Source organism: Sapajus apella, unplaced genomic scaffold, assembly GCF_009761245.1.
Source record: "Sapajus apella isolate SASKATOON/1434 unplaced genomic scaffold, GSC_monkey_1.0 scaffold2, whole genome shotgun sequence".
NCBI classification, from domain to species: Eukaryota; Metazoa; Chordata; class Mammalia; order Primates; family Cebidae; genus Sapajus; species Sapajus apella.
In genome coordinates, this window is record NW_022436942.1 from 70,111,470 (window position 1) to 70,130,039 (window position 18,570).

At 39.0% G+C, this 18,570-nt stretch overlaps 1 protein-coding gene across 2 annotated transcripts in view; it reads right to left on the minus strand.

The window, feature by feature from the left end:
- NAA25 (N-alpha-acetyltransferase 25, NatB auxiliary subunit) overlaps positions 1–18,570 on the minus strand; it is an 82,858-nt gene that overhangs the window by 11,045 nt on the left and 53,243 nt on the right. For both annotated transcript variants that reach the window (XM_032240061.1, XM_032240052.1), the window contains 9 exons: positions 15,511–15,691; positions 14,694–14,793; positions 9,422–9,573; positions 8,790–8,915; positions 5,593–5,836; positions 5,049–5,172; positions 3,420–3,485; positions 1,565–1,662; positions 306–416 (listed from right to left, as the gene is read on the minus strand). In XM_032240061.1, the coding sequence (XP_032095952.1) occupies positions 306–416; positions 1,565–1,662; positions 3,420–3,485; positions 5,049–5,172; positions 5,593–5,836; positions 8,790–8,915; positions 9,422–9,573; positions 14,694–14,793; positions 15,511–15,691 (1,202 nt within the window). The remainder of the gene's footprint in view (positions 1–305; positions 417–1,564; positions 1,663–3,419; positions 3,486–5,048; positions 5,173–5,592; positions 5,837–8,789; positions 8,916–9,421; positions 9,574–14,693; positions 14,794–15,510; positions 15,692–18,570) is intronic.

Below are 18,570 nucleotides of genomic sequence, written 5' to 3' on the forward strand. Positions count from 1 at the left end.
AGTGAGCCAAGATTGCGCCATAACATGCACTCCAGCCTGGGCGACAGAGTGAGATTCCATCTCATTAAAAAAAAAAAAAAAAACCCCACTAACAATAGCTGATGAGCTTTAAAAAAATCTCATTTATTAAGAAAGTTTACAGATTTTACAGATTTGCTTGGGCCTCATTCAAAGCCATCCTGGACTGCAGGTTGGATAAGCTGCTCATATAGGATCCTAAGGACTCAACATGGAGGAAAACTGAAAAGAAAAAGTAGCTTGTGGTCAGACTGTTACTTGTATATCACTTGAGTTACTGTTATTACCATGATGATGCTGGTTTCTTTTTTCTTCTTTTTCTTTTTCTGTAAATTTAGTTTGTATGGTCGCAGGACACTCTCACAGTAACTGGAGACCCAAAGGATAATAGAAATAGTCTGAAAGGAAAAATTGCAAATTCACCAATAAGGATTACATTAAAGATACCTATCAGGCAATTAGAGGCAATGGATTCAACAAATTCTAACGCAGTTATTCTATGCAAATCCTTTCAAGTTCTCAGGTGAATCTTCACTCTACTTTCAACAATCACTCTACTGATCCAGGCCTTAATCAGCTCCTGCTCAGAATACTACAATGGCCTAACTCTTCATCCTTCCTACTGGCTCTCCCAGCTCTAAATCCAAACTCCACTTCACTCCAATATTCTGTCACTTCCCTGTAGAAGTGGGGATTGATTAACATCCTTGTCACTCAGGGAAGAGTCCAAATTCCTAGGCATGGGATCCAAAGGTTCTTTACATTATGCCCCTCCCATCTCTCCTGGCAGGTTAAGATACCACCTCACCTGCAAACCTTAACTTACGTATGTATGGAGAAATCTACCCAGTTGATCAGCACATATCCTGCACTGTATTAAATTAGCTGTTTGTTTTCTCCTATACTACAATGTGTGCATGTACATATATGTATACTTATTACTCATTCATTTAATAAAAATCTCTAAGGCATTAACAATTTGCAAGTCACCAGAACAGTGTACACTCCGCATACAGAGTAGTAAGGGGAGAAAACAAATATGTGACAGAAATAAAAGATAATAGATTATGAGTGTTTGCAATCCTCCTCTCTGGCAAAAAAAGAGGGGGGGGTTTTCCTGTATCAGTCCCTGTACACTGTCATAATACATAATATCTCAGAAATTAATAAATGACAACAAATAAAAGAAGCTGGAGGAATTAAACTACATAATAAAGTGAGTCAGAAAGGAGAATGAAAACAGCTACATTTGGGGTGAATCTGGGGAAGCTTAGAGCTGAGTAAAGCAAATTTCAAGAAGTTTTACCTAAGTATTATGAATGAAATCATCTTAGGATTCTTGGAAGGAAATGGTTTAGAAAATGATTTAAATTAACATTTTATATGCCTCTCCCTTCACATCTCTCCAAACTTTTCAATTAACAAAAACAAAGATAGGGGGTTAAGTTGCAGGTATAAGGTGCCTATTACCTGTTGACTGTTAAAAAATGAATCCTGTAGAACATTAAAAACAACAATGTCTTTTAGGAAGAGAACAAAAACCTACCTCAACAAAGAAGACTAGATTTTCTAAAAGAGTAGGATGTGTTTTCAAGTTACCATCTTTAACTTCTAAGAGGTCACCTTTACATTTACTGAAGACATCTGAAAACAAAAATATTTTAGTTTTATTCAGCTTTTGTTTCAATGCTATTTTAAGGTATACAATACAAAATCAAATAAAGAATAAACAAATAAAAACTTAATCTAGAAAGCTATTTTTTTTCCATTTTCCATAATGAACCAAACTCTAAAGGACAGACTATCCATTCTAAGTTCTTTAAAAAGACAGCTGGGCATGGTGGCTCACACCTGTAATCCCAGGACTTTAGGTGGATCATGAGGTCAGAAGTTCAAGACCAGCCTAGCCAAGATGGTGAAACCCTGTCTCTACTAAAAACACAAAACTTAGCAGGGCACAGTGGCAGGCACCTATAATCCTAGCTACTTGAGAGGCTGAGGCAGGAGAATTGCTTGAACCTGGGCAGCAGAGGTTGTAGTAAGCCAAGATCGCGCCACTGTACTCCAGCCTGGGTGATAGAGTGAGACTCCATCTCAAAAAATAAAATAAACATAAATAAATAAAAAGCCATGCTGACTATTGCTCTATGTCTTCAAAAGATAAAAAGTATCCTTATAAATTATATATTCTAGGGTCTATAACACCAGTGAAGCCTTTTCAGACAGGCCAAGAGCACAATAAGACAAGACTCTAAGTGAATGACTCAGAAGGACTTGTACCATTATGGACTGAAAGACCAAAAAGGTACACTGTAAAAATCCATCTTCATAACAGATAATACATTTTATTCTCATAAACTTAATCATTAAATTTTCAGACAGTCTTCATCTGGGCAATAAATATAAGACCAAGCCAGGCTCAGTGGCAAACGCCTGTAGTCCCAGCTACTCAGGAGGGTGAGGCAGGAGGATTGCTTGAGCAAAGGAGTTACCCGAGTTCACCCTGGGCAACATAATAAGGCCTCATCTCTTAAAAAAAAAATCATTTAGGGTCCTAAAAAGACTCTTATAGATATAAGATACTTATATGTAAGTCGGGCGCAGTGGCTTATGCCTATAATCCCAGCACTTTGGGAGGCCGAGGTGGGCAAATCACAAGGTCAAGAGATCAAGACCATCCTGGCCAACATGGTGAAACCCTGTCTCTACTAAAAATACAAAAATTAGCTGGGTGTGGGGGTGCAAGCCTGCAGTCCCAGCTACTTGGGAGGCTGAGGCAAGAGAATTGCTTGAATCTGGGAGGTGGAGGTTGCAGTGAGCCGAGATCGGGCCACTGCCACTGCACTCCAGGCTGGGTGACGGAGTGAGACTCCGTCTCAAAATAAATAAATAAATACATACATACAAACATACATATACGTGACCTTTAACAATTCTATTCCTAGGAATTTAATCCCAAGGAAGTACTCAAATAATACCCTAACAATTTGTCCCAAGATACTCATTTTAGCATTGTTAGAAGAAATAACTCATATACGTAATATGTCACCAATTGGGGAGTACATAAACTCAGGATATTACTATAATACTATAGAATATGATGCAGTCTTGAATAAATGGGATATACATAACTGACATGGAAAGGTATCCAAATAACAAAAAAAATTAAAGTCAAAAAAGCATATATTACACCATTTTCTATGTTTAAAAATTACTTTTTATCTGTATTTTCATACACACACATATACGTGTTTACATGGCATCTAGCAGTATTTACTCCAAAGTGTTAACACTACTTACTTATCTCTGGATGACTGGGCTTGGGAAAGGGGGAAGAGAACTTCCGAGCTATTACCATACAACCAGAAACAAATACAGAAATCTACAATAGGAAAACTTACCTTTTAACTGTTCTAGTAAAGACTTAAGACTATTTTCTATTCGTTCCTGGATCTCCATTGTATCCTCTAAAATTGAAAAATAAAAAATGAAAAACTTTCAATTCCATTTTTAGTAAGATAAAGAAGCAAAATAAATACCTGCAAGAAGTTCATGGGCAAGGACACTTTTTTTTCTCTAAAGACCCCTATGCACCTAAATTTCATTATTTTGAGACAAAAAGAAAAAGATAATGAAAGGAAAAGGAAGAAGAAAAGGAAAGGCATTAATTACCTTTCTGCCAAAGGTTATTACCTAAAATCCTTTAAGAGAGCTTGAAATCTATGTGCTTCAAACACTCTTAAATTGTAAGATCTACTAACCTTACTATTTTTAAAAAAAAAAAAAAAAAAAAAAAGGAAAAGGTCTGTGGAGTATGTGTACTTTTCACTGGGTTGAGAGCTTATAAAAAATCTCTTCTCTACAAAGTTTAGTGCCTTTTTTTTTTTTTTTTTTTGAGACAAAGTCTCACTCTGTCACCCAAGCTGGAATGCTATCTTGGCTCACTGCAACCTCCACCTCCCAGGTTCAAGCAATTCTCCTGCCTTAGCCCCCCAAGTAGCTGGAACTACAGGTGCTCGCCACCACAGCCAGCTAATTTTTGTATTTTTAGTAAACACAGGGTTTCCCCATGTTGGCCAGGCTGGTCTCAAACTCCTGACCCCAGGTGATCTGCCCACCTCAACCTCCCAAAGTGCTGGGATTAAGGTGTAAATCACTGTGCCTGGCCTAGTGCTTCATTTTTAAAATCCAACAGCCTTTCAACAAATTAAGAATTTCAAGGCCGGGCGCGGTGGCTGAAGCCTGTAATCCCAGCACTTTGGGAGGCCGAGGTGGGTGGATCACGAGGTCAAGAGATCGAGACCATCCTGGTCAACAAGGTGAAACCTCGTCTCTACTAAAAATACAAAAATTAGCTGGGCATGATGGTGCATGCCTGTAGTCCCAGCTACTCGGGAGGCTGAGGCCGGAGAATTGCTTGAACCCAGGAGGCAGAGGTTGCGGTGAGCCGAGATCATGCCATTGCACTCCAGCCTGGGCAACAACAGCAAAACTCCGTCTCAAAAAAAAAAAGGAATTTCAACTTTTAAACCTAAAAAGTGATTTTAAATATGGAATGGACTTAAGCTTCTAAAACATTACTTTGTAACCTATGACTGTACCCTCTTGTATACTAAACCGGAAATTTCCAGAACAGCTTCCATGCACTCTAAAATTTTCCAAATGTGGAAGGGTACAGTGGCTCAACCTTTAATCTCAACACTTTGGGTGGATCATGAGGTTAGGAGTTAAAGATCAGCCTGGCCAAGATGGTGAAACCCGATCTCTACTAAAAATACGGAAAATCAGCCAGGCGTGGTGGTGGGCGCCTATAATCCCAGCTACTGGGGAGGCTGAAGCACAGATCGGCTTGGACCCAGGAAGCAGAGGTTGCAATGAGCTGAGACGGCGCCACTGCACTCCAGCCTGGGCAACAGAGCAAGACTCCATCTCAATTTAAAAAAAAATCCAAATGTGAGGTTACAGCCATTTTATTACATGTACTATGTTTTCTATTACAAAGACTCTATAAACACACAGTGTACACTTACCTAAACCACTGGTATCCAGCTCATAAATATCATTGACAAGATAAAAAGAGCTTATCTGGCACTGAGAACAGCCAGAATTAAAGAATCCACCCATTCTGGTAGGCACAGGACCCAGGAAAGGATACTGGAAAAAAGGGGAAAAAATAATGCCCTTTTAAATCCATTTAATTCATACAAAATAAGAAAAACAGGTAACTAGTGGATAAAAACCTGTCTCAGTGATTCAGCTAAAGCCACTAATCAGCAAACTAATAACTGAATCATTATGGTAAAAACAGAAAATCTATATTAATTTGTTGCTGGCTATTAAAAACTTACCATCACAAAAAAGGAGTTATTTTGCTTTCTCCCTCACTATCTAGGATGGATACTGAGGAAGCCTCTACAATTCCCTCTGAGTCTAAAATATTCCTCTTTCTCCTACAGAAGCCATAAACTGGGACAAAACACAATTCCTTACTACTCATCCACCCCAAACTCCTATTTATAAAACAGTCATAAATATAATATTGCAACTGTGATAGCAAATACGTATTGATAGTACCTGAATATCCTTCTCAATAAATCGCTTTCCTGTCTCCAGGGCTGCCTCCAGCTGCTGAAGGAGCAAACGAAGAATATCAATCCGGGAGGATACCCCATTCTCGGCAGTCTTCTCTGAGTTCTTTGGCTCCACAGGGTGGTTGAGACTTGTAAGTCCACTGATCAGCCTCAATGTTAAGGATCGGATTCTTAACCACAAGGTCTCCTCCTCTAAGGAAAGTTTCTTATGTTCTTCAGAAACATCCCTTAAACAGAAACATCCCCAAATTATCTAAGTTATTCAATCTGTTGCTTTCAAATCTTTTAAAGTTAACTTTTGTCAGTTAAGGTATCTTTGAATGGTTCCAGATTTCATTTACTAGCTGAAAGACCTAAGACAAGCCAAAATCTTCTCAAACCCCATTTCACTATCAACAAGATGGGAATAACAACCTATTTAACAGGTCATTTTCCCTGTAAGTTAGACTTTGTTCTCTGATTATAAAAATAATACTTGAGGACAGTTGTGGTGGCTCACACCTGTAATCCCAGCACTTTGGGAAGCTGAGGTGAGGGACTGCTTGAGGCCAGGAATTGGAGACCAGACTAGCAAACATACCAAGACTCAGTCTCTAGAAAAAAAAATACAAAAATTAGCTAGACATGGTGGCACACACCTGTAGTCCCAGCTACTAGGGAGGCTGAGATTGGAGGACTGCTTGAGCCCAGGAGTTCAAGGCCACGGTGAGATATGATCATGCCATTATACTCCAACCTGCGTAAGATCCTGTCTCTAATAATAATAATACATGATATAAAAATTTCAAATGATAGAAAAAAAGTAAAAAGTAGAAAGAAAAGGTGTCCTGATAAACCAATAGCCACAGTATTATCAAGTTTGGTATAGATCTTTTTAGACTTTTGTAATGCAGATGTATAAAAATCTAACTAAAAATAGGGGCTGGGTGCAGTAGCTCATGCCTGTAATCCCAGCACTTTGCGAGGCCCAGGTGGGCAGATCAGCTGAGGTCAGGAGTTTGAGACCAGCCTGACCAACACGGCAAAATCCCATCTCTACTAAAAATACAAAAATCAGCCAGGTGTGGTGGCAGGCACCTGTAATCCCAGCTACTCGGGAGGCTGAGGCAGGAGAACTGCTTGAACCCAGGAGGTAGAGGTTGCAGTGAACCAAGATCACACCACTGCACTCCAGCCTGCGCAACAGAGAAAGACTCCATCTCAAAAAAAAGTAACTAAAAATATTATTCATACAACTTAAAAATTTTAAACAAATTGGTTACAGTATGCAACAGAGGCTCTAGCCCCCCAAAAAAGTAACTAAAAATATTTATACAACTTAACAATTTTAAACAAATTGGTTACAGTATTTATATTATTTTGCAAACTTCATCTTTTTATGACAGTGTGTGCAGAAGAGTTAACACAGCAGGCCTGCAGCTATTATCGTTAGAAGGGCCTGCTTACAAGGTTGGCCCTTGGCTGATGTCTGGGAACTTTGCACTCCAGCTGTTCCCTAAATGCTAAGAGTGGTTCACTGTGCCTAGACTGTTTCTACAAACCATGTTATTTATCGTGAATGCCTGCTTTCTTTCCACTCATGATGGACAGAGTGCACCTACATAACTAACAATGAAACCTTAAACACCAAGTCACTAATGGGCTTCCCTGGGAAGAAACATTCCACCTTATGTTACTGCAATTTTTCCTGCTAGAGAAACGAGCATGCTCAGTGTTTCCCCTCAGAGGAGGGAGAAAGCACTGGAAGTCTGAGTTCTCCAGACTCTGCCTGTGCCTTTTTCCCTTCTGGATTCTGTCATGTGCCCTTTCACTATAACGTACCTTAGCCGTTGAGTGCAACTATATGCTCAGCCCTGTGAGTCTTTCTGGGACTCAAAAATCCTAATCACTGAATGAGGCCGTGGCAACCCATAAATCACAGAATTTTCAAAACTACCTCATATATACATCTTAGAATTTTTCTGCATTAATTTCCTTAGGTTCTACCTTCCTAGAAACAGATCTGCTGAATTAAATAGAGTGTGGCATTTTAAATCTTGATACGTATCACTAAAATACCCCACAGGAAGGTTGTATAAAATTTATTCCTGTGTAAATGCATAGTAGGTATTCTCCACACAGCCTTGCTTAACCACAAGTATTCATCTTTTTTGCTAGAAACAATCTTTATTGCTATACAATTTGTTTCTTTGACGTTCTTGTTAAGCCCTTTGCTCAGTTTCTTATTTTCTTACTGATTTATTAAGAGTTCTCTCTATAGATGAAGGATATTTACGTAAAGAAATTTACTATAAATCTTTAGAACTTAACAAATTTATCATTTCCATTTACAGAAGTTATATCCTTTATGGTTCCAGATTTGATATAATGCTAAGAAAGGCTTTCCTCACCTATTTAAACCTATTTTCTATTATTTTCTTCTAGCATTTCTAAGGAATCTAGAATTTAGTATTTAATCTGTCTGGAATCCTCATATATGCTGTGAAGTAGATCTAACTTTTAGATTAACTAGCAGTCCCAGCATGGAGTGAGTTATACTTGCTTCATTTGGCTTGCCTGTATTTTCTGATTCCTACAACAAACACATTATGTTATTTCATATTTGCTAATTTTGTATTTTTAATAGAGGCGGGGTTTCACCATGTTGGCTAGGATCGTCTCAATCTCTTGACCCCGTGATCCGCCCACCTCGGCCTCCCAAAGTGCTAGAATTACAGGCGTGAGCCACGGCACCCAGCCCTTTTTTTTTTTTGAGATGAAGTTTTGCTCTTGTTGCCCAGGCTGAAGTGCAATGGTGCAATCTCGGCTCACTGCAACCTCCGCCTCCTAGATTCAAGCAGTTCTCCTGCCTCAGCCTCCCGAGTAGCTGGGGTTACAGGCACATGCTGCCACGCCCAGCTAATTTTTATATTTTTAGTAAAGACAGGGTTTCACCATGTTGGCCAGGCTGGTCTCAAACTCTGGACCTCAAGTGATCTGCCCACCTTGGCCTCCCAAAGTGCTGGGATTATAGGTGTGAGCCTCCATGCCCGTCCCATCCTAATTCTTTAAAAATAAATGGCTTTACCCAGGAGTTCGAGGCTGCAGTGAGCTATGATCTTGGTCTCTTTAAAAGACCTTGTCTCTCAAAAAAAAAAAAAAAAAAATTTAAAAATTGCTTGGGGTTTAAATTCTAATTACCTGTCTTTTGGATCCCAGCTGAAAAAAACATTTAAGTCTCTGTTATCTCGCAAATCTTCCCATGGAATGTCATCTTCTTCTGGCCTAAGGTTCATTGACTTTATACTTTCTGCTAAGCTGGTTGAGCTGTGATAAAGAAAAATGCATGTATTATTTTAATAGTAAAATAACCAGAAAATATTAACTAGGACTTCCTGTTTTACTAGACAGGAAGGGAAAGAGGAAGGAAGGATTTACTATTAAGGGCTCATATAATGTGAAATAGAACCAAGCACAGAACAAGCTGGCTTGTTACACAGCAAGAAAAAGGTTCTGGAAGCCCATAGAAAACAAAGGGGATCAGAATTCCTGAAATCCCTTGATTTGTAGGGAGGAAGGAACCTTTGTAAGTACAGTATGGACCAGGGTTTGATGACCATGACCTAACTGGCTTTTGTAATGGTCCTAAGATGTTGCTGGCAGTACTCTATCATTCCCCATGACATATATCAGGTTCTGTTTCCCCACTTTCTCTTTCCTTTTTTCCCCCCTATTTTACCTTAAGGGTGCTAATAACACCCATGAGCCCATTAACGGCTCTTAGCAACTGATCTGATCCCTTAGTTCCTTTATAGCTCTTATGCAATACTTACATATTTGCTTCAAGAAGAAGGTCTAACAGCATCCGTTCAGTACGGACTTGTGCAAAATGAAGAGAATTATTCAGCCTGTTCCTAAAAGCGATAAACTCTGGGATCTTCTCAAATGCACCATATTTGTAAGCTTGAATAATATATTCTGAGGTCTGAGAAGGAAAAACACACCTTGGTATAAATAGTTCACAAGTCAGGCAATGTAAGTAAACCTTGCCAGCCAAAACAAAATGCTCAAACTAAAATTAAGTTTTAAATCTAATCTTTAAAGGTCTTGGTCACCAAGTAGAATATTAGCTTTTTAAAATGTTATTTTTCTTCCTTCTTATATTTTAGACAAATGTCTCCTTTACTAACATTACTAATTGTAATAACCAGCCTCTGCCACCAGTACATAAGCCTTCTCTTGGCAGTCATGTCTTTCAAGTCAATAAGAACTGAGGGGTTTTTTTTTGCCACATCAGTCAAAAATTTGGTTAGTGCCATTCTGGAAGGGATGTTACTCCATGTTTTTCTGCATCTAAGATAAGCTGTGTTTCAAACAAAGTTTCCAAAAGCAGCAGAATAATAGAACAACCTGCCCCCCACCCCGAATAAAAACCACTCTCCTTCAGAAAAACACAGGCTGCTCCTTGGTTTTGTTTATTTTTGAATACTATATCAGAAACATAGGGCATATGAGTATTACATCAGGATAGAAGACACCAAACAAAAGACCTATAAAAATGCACATTATAATCTATTCTGAGGACAAAGACTTCAAGAATCAAGTTTCTTGTCCATCTGCATAGACTTCTGCTGGAAATTTCCTTAAACAAGTACGTGAAGGGATCACTCACCACATGTTGCTTTAATTGTAGCTTAATACATATACAGAGATCAAACATTACAGAACAGAGGCAAGATAAAGAATTCTAAACAGAAATTCTGGCACAATAGAGTCTCAGGGAAGAACATTTCATGGGTGTGGGTCTATGCCATCAGGATCAGAAGCCAGGAGATCACCCCTTCGGGCCAAAGAAAGTATTATGCTCAAAGCTGATGTCTGCCCCCAAAAAAGATCCTTTCTAGAAAAGCCAGTCTTTTTTACATAGCCTCAGTTAATCAGCTCTGCCCCCATCTCCATTACGTCTGCATAATTTGCCCAGTAGGAAAATAGGCCAGTAGTCAACAACATACCCTCTGATATACAGCCTTGCAGGGTTCATTTCAGGCCGCGGGATTGCGCCACGGGCGCTAATTCAACTGCATTCGATGCGGCTTTTAAACCCCCATGGGACACCTCGGCGAGCTGTTTGCCTGCAGTATCTGGAGAAATTAGAGACGGACGGACACAAGAAAATTAAAAAGATTACTTGTGATCCTGCAGGTTTCAAGAAGGACTACCTGAAAAAGCTCGACTATACCTTCTAGCTTGATTAAAGGACAGTGATACACCCTATCAAGAGGAGGCCAGGATATTCTAAACACATATACCTATCCTAAGGCCCCTTGGCTTAGAAAACATAGCAAGGTTTACTATACGCCCTTGTAACAGAACTTACAGCTGCGGGGGAGAAAAAAACAACAATAACAAAAAAAAAACCCCCAGCTGGTTAGGAACACATGATTCAGCAATTAATCAAAAAGAAAATATGACTTCAGTAACTCCCATCAGGGCTATAATTACAGTTCCAAAGTATGCTATGATTAAAGGAGGGAACCCAGCCTTACCAAGTGTAGGGGCAGTTTTAATTCCTAAGTGGTCTGTGGAACACCACTTTATTTTAATTTTTTTTTTTTTTTTTTACAAAAAGGGGCAATCGACTTTCAAAGAGAAAAATAAGGGGCAACAAAAAGAGTATAGTTTTTAACAAACTAAGAAGGTAGCTATAGTTCTCCAGCTTATCTTTTTTAGATAGTCCTTCTATAACACTGCAGTAAAGTACCACTGCAGAGCTAGACAAGTGTCTGGGATGCAACCAGTAGGACCAAGGCTGTGGAAGTATTACTATGTAAAGAAACAATCCCCTACTGGAACTGCAGGCAAAACTGAAAGCCACAGGCACTTTAAAGACTTTTGAATGTCAAAGTATGTTGTCCGTACCTATTTCTACTCATTTATGCACCAATGAGGCTATTTAGATCCCGAATGGATTCCTGAAATGAACCCTGGTCACTGTAAAAATTAGTAAAATATATGGACATAAAACCCCTGAATAATTGATCTTTGTGAAAACCTAAAATAGACATTTTTCTTTTTTTTTTTTTTGAGACAGAGTCTCACTGTAACCCAAGCTGGAGTGCAGTGGTGCAATCTCAGCTCACTGCAACCTCCGCCTCCCAGATTCAAGCAATTCTCCTGCCTCAGCCTCCCAAGTAGCTGGGATTAAAGGCGCTCGCCACCACACCTAGCTAATTTTTGTGGAAAACAGAGATATTAAAGGGAAATTTTAAAGAAGTAAAAACACATAAGTGACTTTTAGAGATATGAAAATCTAGTGCTTATTCTGATATTTTTAAAAATCTATACCAAAGTAAGATGACAACAGAAAATAACCTTGCTAGGAAGAAAATCCCTGTGCAGGTCTCGCAAATACAAGTTTCAATCCCATAGCACAAAATGTTACTAAGCAGAACACTAGATTTTCCATTTAAGTAAAAGTGTTCTTTTAAAGACCTAGGTGGGAATTGAAATGCATCAGTCACCCAAGGAAAAAGCATCAGGGGATCCCAAAAACTATCAAGAATAAAAGATGCAGAATATAGAGCTCAGGCTTTGAAGAGAAATTTCTAACACTCTGAGGAGAAAGTTGAACACATATAGTAAGACACTACAGTCATAACCTTTCTTAGCCTTAGATTTCTTTAGGAAACAATACACACCATAGTCTCAACATTAAGGTCAAGGCACATGTTCCTTGCTGTACTGTAGTTTTCTTTTTTAAGGAAGGGGGGCGGGTACAGAGTCTCTCTCTTATCACCTAGGCTAGAGTACAATGGTGCAATCTCAACTCACTGCAACCTCTACCTCCCGAGTCAAGTGATTCTCCTCCACAGCCTCCTGAGTAGCTGGGATTACAGGCGCCTGCCACCATGCCCGGCTAATTTTTATATTTTTAGTAGAGACTCGGTTTCACCATGTTGGCCAGATTGGTCTCGAACTCCTGACCTCAGGTGATCCACCCACCTTAGCCTCCCAAAGTGCCTGGATTACAGGCGTGGGCCACTGTGCCCAGCCTGTATTGTATTTTTCTTTTGCCTCTAGGACTCCTCAAGATTATGTCTTGTCAGGAGATTAAATAAGCTCCATCTTCTTGGTAGTAATCAAAATATATTTCAAGTATCCTAGTCTCTGATCAATAAAATGCTATAATTTTATCAGGTTCAACATTATATACATTCAGATGAATTAGTCACTTTTGCCATACACAACCATCAGTAAAACATCAGATATATTAAAAAAAAAAAAAACACTGAGGATGACACATCCCCTCAAGTTGCTCCTAGGTGTTTCCTTTGCCTATATTACAATACTCTTATAATTTTAGAGTTTTTTTTCTTTCAAAACAACTATTCAATTTGTGGGAAGAAAAAAAGTAAAGCCTAATTCTGATGTATGTAAAATAATGTGTCTTAATGACCACATCTTAATGAGTACTATAGTTATTCTAGAATGCCAGATGATTAAAAGCTACAGGAAACCAGCCACCAGGCTGGAATTAATCCCTTATTTACTCCCACTACCTCAAAGCTATTTGAAAAACAAATCTTTGAAAAGGAATCTTCAGTTAAATGTTTCTTTAATCTCTCTTATAAATATAGAAATAAGAGTATAAATACTGAGATTTGAGGAAACCAATTCTTCCAATTTTGTTGTTGTTGTTTTTAGTGACACTTCTTGAAAACAGGAGGGCAAGCACAGATACTTGAACACACAATGAAAATTCATAGGTTTATAGCTCATGCATGCTAGGAGATTTTAGAAACCCAACATCCTAGAGACGACCTTCTGACCTCTAAGCCAGGCCAGCACTTTCTGAGCAACATGATCAGATGCTGATACTCATTGTCCTCTCGCCCTGATCAGAAGCTGTGCCACAAAATGAAGTCTGAAGGGAATACCAATCACTGGGGGAGCAAGGGAGCCACTCTGCAGAGGGATACAGGACTAAGAACCAACTAATGGTACACAGCTCATGATCTAAGCACAAGAGGCTGCTTTCTACCTACTCAGAGCTGTCCTTTGCTACTTCAGCCCTCTAGGCCACTCCCTGAAACCTGTCAGAACATAATTATCATAAACTGAAAACAACAAACCTATATCCCATGTCCAGAAATGCTTCTGCCCTGCCTTCTATTTAATATACCCTTAAAGAATTAGATAAAAGATAGATTAGTCATCCTGTTATAGTAACAAAAAGGTTTAAAAAAAAATCATCATGAGTGTTTGCCAAGAAGAACCCCAGAAACTAGCTTCCTTGCCAGTTCCTTAATTGCTCATAGACCATGAGAATGGAATGCTATGGGCAGATAGCTGGCACGGCCAATTTCAGGCGATAAGGCTTAGAAGTCTGTGAAAACCAAGTAGGTAGTGAACACCCTGAAGACATTCCTTTTCTCCACATTCACTGTTGGGCAGTTTTTCACAATTGGTCAACTGAGTACAGACAGTATAGTTTTCCTACAAAAACTTCTGCTTAACCAACAAGTAGAGCTCAAGTCTGCTTGCAGTGAAAAATATGGTGCAAATCCCATCCTTTCATTATGGCACAGAGAAGCTCTATTTTATTTGCTACTTCTTTTAAAAACATATTATTCATCTACGTTTCTTGGAATGCCTTTTAATTTTCTAAGAAAATATAAGTACATTCGCTGTTGGCAAAGAGCACAATGAATATAAATTTCAGAATTAAATAAAAGTAACAGTAGCTGCTATTGTAAAACGTTATATGGTATCCCAGGCTATGAACGCTTATGGGCTGTTTCTTATACACTTAGAAAAGTCTCTTAGAGATCAAAAGATAGGTCTAAGAGGAATAACACTTCCTAGTCAGTTAAGTACCAGTTTTAAATGCAACTTTCTAAGAATGCTATTAAACACACTCATTCTAACAAACACAAATAGCTCTCTACCTCTTCCTACCAGCCTTGGACAGTAAGCTGTGGTCTAAGGGCACTTGCTAGTTCAGTATGTGCACCTTAACGTGTACTTGTGACATGAGGTGACACACTCCTCATTCATGTGCAGTCAGCAGGCAAGGTCACAGTTGAAAAATGGTTTTGCACTTACATCTTTCTGGTTGGAGTGAAAAAACCTGAGTGCGAAGTTACAGGATTGGGACGCAGCAGCATACTGACCTAGGGATTCAGCATATCGGGTCAAAAGATAACTAGATAAAAAGGAAAGAAAAAAACAAAAGACATGTTATACTTACTTACCTACCTCAGTAACAAATATTACACTTCAAATTACTTGGCAAAAAAACAGCAAGGCATAAGAAAAAGCTAAAACATACTGCCAAATAAATTATCTAATTCACAAGATAAATTTTTTTTAAAAACCACAAAAAGTTAACTCAGTTTTGTGGGAGACCCAAAGTTCTATACTATGCTTTCTTACACTCTGATGATTAATGGCACATAAAAGTTCTAAGACAACATAATGCTATCTTCCTCAAACAGCACGATAAAGAACAGAGAAAATGCCATTAAGTAATAATAGCAAAATAATAAAGAGTAGTCTAAATACAAATCTAAAATACAAATTCAAGCTCTGTTGGGGTCAATAAATAAAGTACATGTGTCAACTTTAACTACAAAGCAGAAATGAACACTTCAGAATAATGCTTGCTAAGAATACGGGTTCAAAATACATAGCTATTTGCTATCTCTGGAGAAAACTCACATTTCTAAATTGTGTACATTTTCAAATTACCACAAAATGCTAGGAGATATAAAAATCTTTCTGCTTTGCAATGGATCATAACAGGTTATTATTTAATTGAAAAGACTTAATGTCAGGATCAACTTTAAAATCTAAGTTAGAGTCCTGGATACCCCACACTGGTGTAGCCAGCTGCTCATTATTCAGAGTATATACTACCAACCCAATGGTATCATGCTGGATATGCTTAGCATCAAGGCTGGAGTAAAGATCCACCACTGGTTCAAATGCACCCAGCATACAGTAGATTCGAACAAGCAGCAATTTGAACTGAGCATTGGAAGGGCTATGGGTTAATCCCTCTTCCAGCAGAGTCAGGGCCTGCCACACAGCGCTCTCATCACCTAGAACCAAAATATAGCATTATCCACTGATCCTGACAGCATATGAAGGCTTCCCAAAAATAATAAACAAAACCTTAGTGATATCACCCCCCCATAAATGAAGTTAAATGACAGCAAATTTTAGATATGTATCTATAACCAAAATAAAGAATTTCCCCTAAACAGAGAGTCCTTCAATAGTTAAGTCTATTCTTAAACATGCCCACTGCAAAAATGATGCATATTTAAAGTGCCCAGGATTCCAGGAAGAGTTGGACTTTCAAGGGAAATTGGAGTTCATCACTTTGTCCCTGCAGGATTTCCTCTATAAGACCCCAGACAGATGCTCTCTATAGACATCATTTTTCCTCCACATGTAATTTTACTAACAGAATGGCAAATAGGATGTTTGAAAATATTTACTCATTAATAATCAAACTAAAATGCCTTAGTTTGATTTTTTTTTTTTTTTGGTCCATGAAATTTCAAAAGGTACATGTATCTGTAGTCTTCAAGATTAAGTAACTTATTCTTTGGGATCCATCTAAAGAAAATACTATGAAATACAGATAAAGATTTATATACAAAAATAGTTGTCGTACTATCTAATGATGTAACGATGGGAGAATGATTAGGTAAATTACTGTGACTTCCACACATGGAAACGTCATATAACTACTTGACATTAATAAAGAGTTTTTAATTACAAAGAAAAATGTTTGTGCAAGAATGTTCGGTAAACACACATACAAAGAGAACATTCAAGTTAGTACAAAGAGTTGACTTCAACTATTAAAATACGTGCAAAGAGAAAAGAAAACAAACAAATATGCTAGCTGGGCATGGTGGCTCATGCCTACAATCCCAGCACTTTGGGAAGCTAAGGTGGGAGGATCATTTGAGCCCAGAAGTTCAAGACCAGCCTGAACAACATAGCTAGACCACATCTCTATTAAAAATATTTTTTAAAAAATTAGCCAGATGTGGTGGTGCACACTGCCTATGGTGCCAGCTACTCAGGAGGCTAAGGTTGGGAGGCTTGCTTGAGCCTAGGAGGTTGAGGCTGCAGTGAGCTGTGATCATGGCACTGCACTCCAACCTGGGCAGCAGAGTACAATTCTGTCTCAAGAATAGAAAAAAAAAAAAAAAGAAAAAAAAAAAAAAAAAATGCAGAAGTGATAGAGTACTTTTGAGGTCCAGAAAAGTGAGATTTTAAGTAAACTGCTTTCCACAATTTGTACAAGCTGCTTTTTTTTTTTTTTTTTTTATTTTTTTTTGAACGGGGTTTTACTTCATGTTGCCCAGGCTGGAGTGTAATGGGGGGATCTTGGCTCACCGCAACCTCCACCTCCTGGGTTCAGGCAATTCTCCTGCCTCAGCCTCCTGAGTAGCTGGGATTACAGGCATGTGCCACCATGCCCAGCTTATTTTTTGTATTTTTAGTAGAGACGGGGTTTCACCATGTTGACCAGGATGGTCTCGATCTCTTGACCTCGTGATCCACCCGCCTCGGCCTCCCAAAGTGCTGGGATTACAGGCTTGAGCCACCGCGCCCGGCCCCTGTACAAGCTGCTTTTACAGTCAGTAACAATAGCTAAAATGAAAGCGCCATGCAGTAAGATTTTAAGGTAATATTCTATATGCTGTTTTCCAAAAGAAAATAAAGATAGGCCAAGCACGGTGGTGCATGCCTGTAGTCCCAGCAGTTTGGGAGAACAAAGCAGATGACTTGAGCCCAGGAGTTTGAGACCAGTGGGAAACATGGCAAAACCCTGTCTATAAAAAACACAAAAACTGGCCAGGCCTGTAATCCCAGAGCTCTGGGAGGCCAAGGTTAGTAGATCACCTAATGTCAGGAGTTTGAGATCAGCCTGGCCAACATAAAACATCTCTACTAAAAATACACAAATTACCCAGGCATGGTGGCGGGTGCCAATAATTCCAGCTACTCAGGAGGCTGAGGCAGGAGAATCACTTGAACCCAGGAGGTGGAGGTTGCAGTGAGCTGAGATCGCACTACTGTACTCCAGCCTGAGCAACAGAGTAAGACTCATCTCAAAATAAAAAATAAAATTTTAAAATAAATAAAAAATAAATTTAAAAAATTTAAAACTAAGTAAATAAATAAATAATACAAAACCTAGCTGGGCATGGTGTCATATACCTATATTCCCAGTTACCCCGGAGACTGAAGTGGGAGGATCCCTTGAGCCCAGGAGGTTGAGACTCAGTGATGTGTTATGGTGCCACGGCACTGCAGCCTGGATGAGAGAGTGAGACCCTAACTCAAAAAAAAAAAAAAGGCGGCTTTCAGAAAAAATATTTGAGAGCATCAAGTTCCTAAAGCACTCAATCCTTTCAAATTCAAATCAGTCTCTTTCAATGCCCTCTTCAACTTTCCAGTTCTTCCTGGTCCACCTTGAACAATGACTATGACTGTGACTGGAGTACTTCAACATCCCTTTCACTGACTTTAAGAAGCCCTGCATCTTTACAAGATCTACAAACTGCATTTTACAAATGATTCTCATGTATTTGTCTGCACTGCAGGATTCGGGACAATATACATTTTTTCTCTCTGCCCTCCACTTCTCTCATCTATAAAACTGTGACAGTAACTGTATTATTAAAATGTTTAAATTGGCCGGTGGCTCATGTCTGTAATGTCAGCACTCTGGGAGGCCAAGGCGGGTGGATCCTACAAGGTCAGGAGTTCAACACTAGCCTGACCAACATGGTGAAACCCCATCTCTACTAAAAATACAAAAATTAGCGAGGAGTGATGGTGTGCACCTGTAATCCCAGCTACTCAGGAGGCTGAAGCAGGAGAATCATTTGAACCTGGGAGGCGGAGATTGCAGTGAGCAAGATCACAGCATTGCATTCTAGCTCAGGTGACA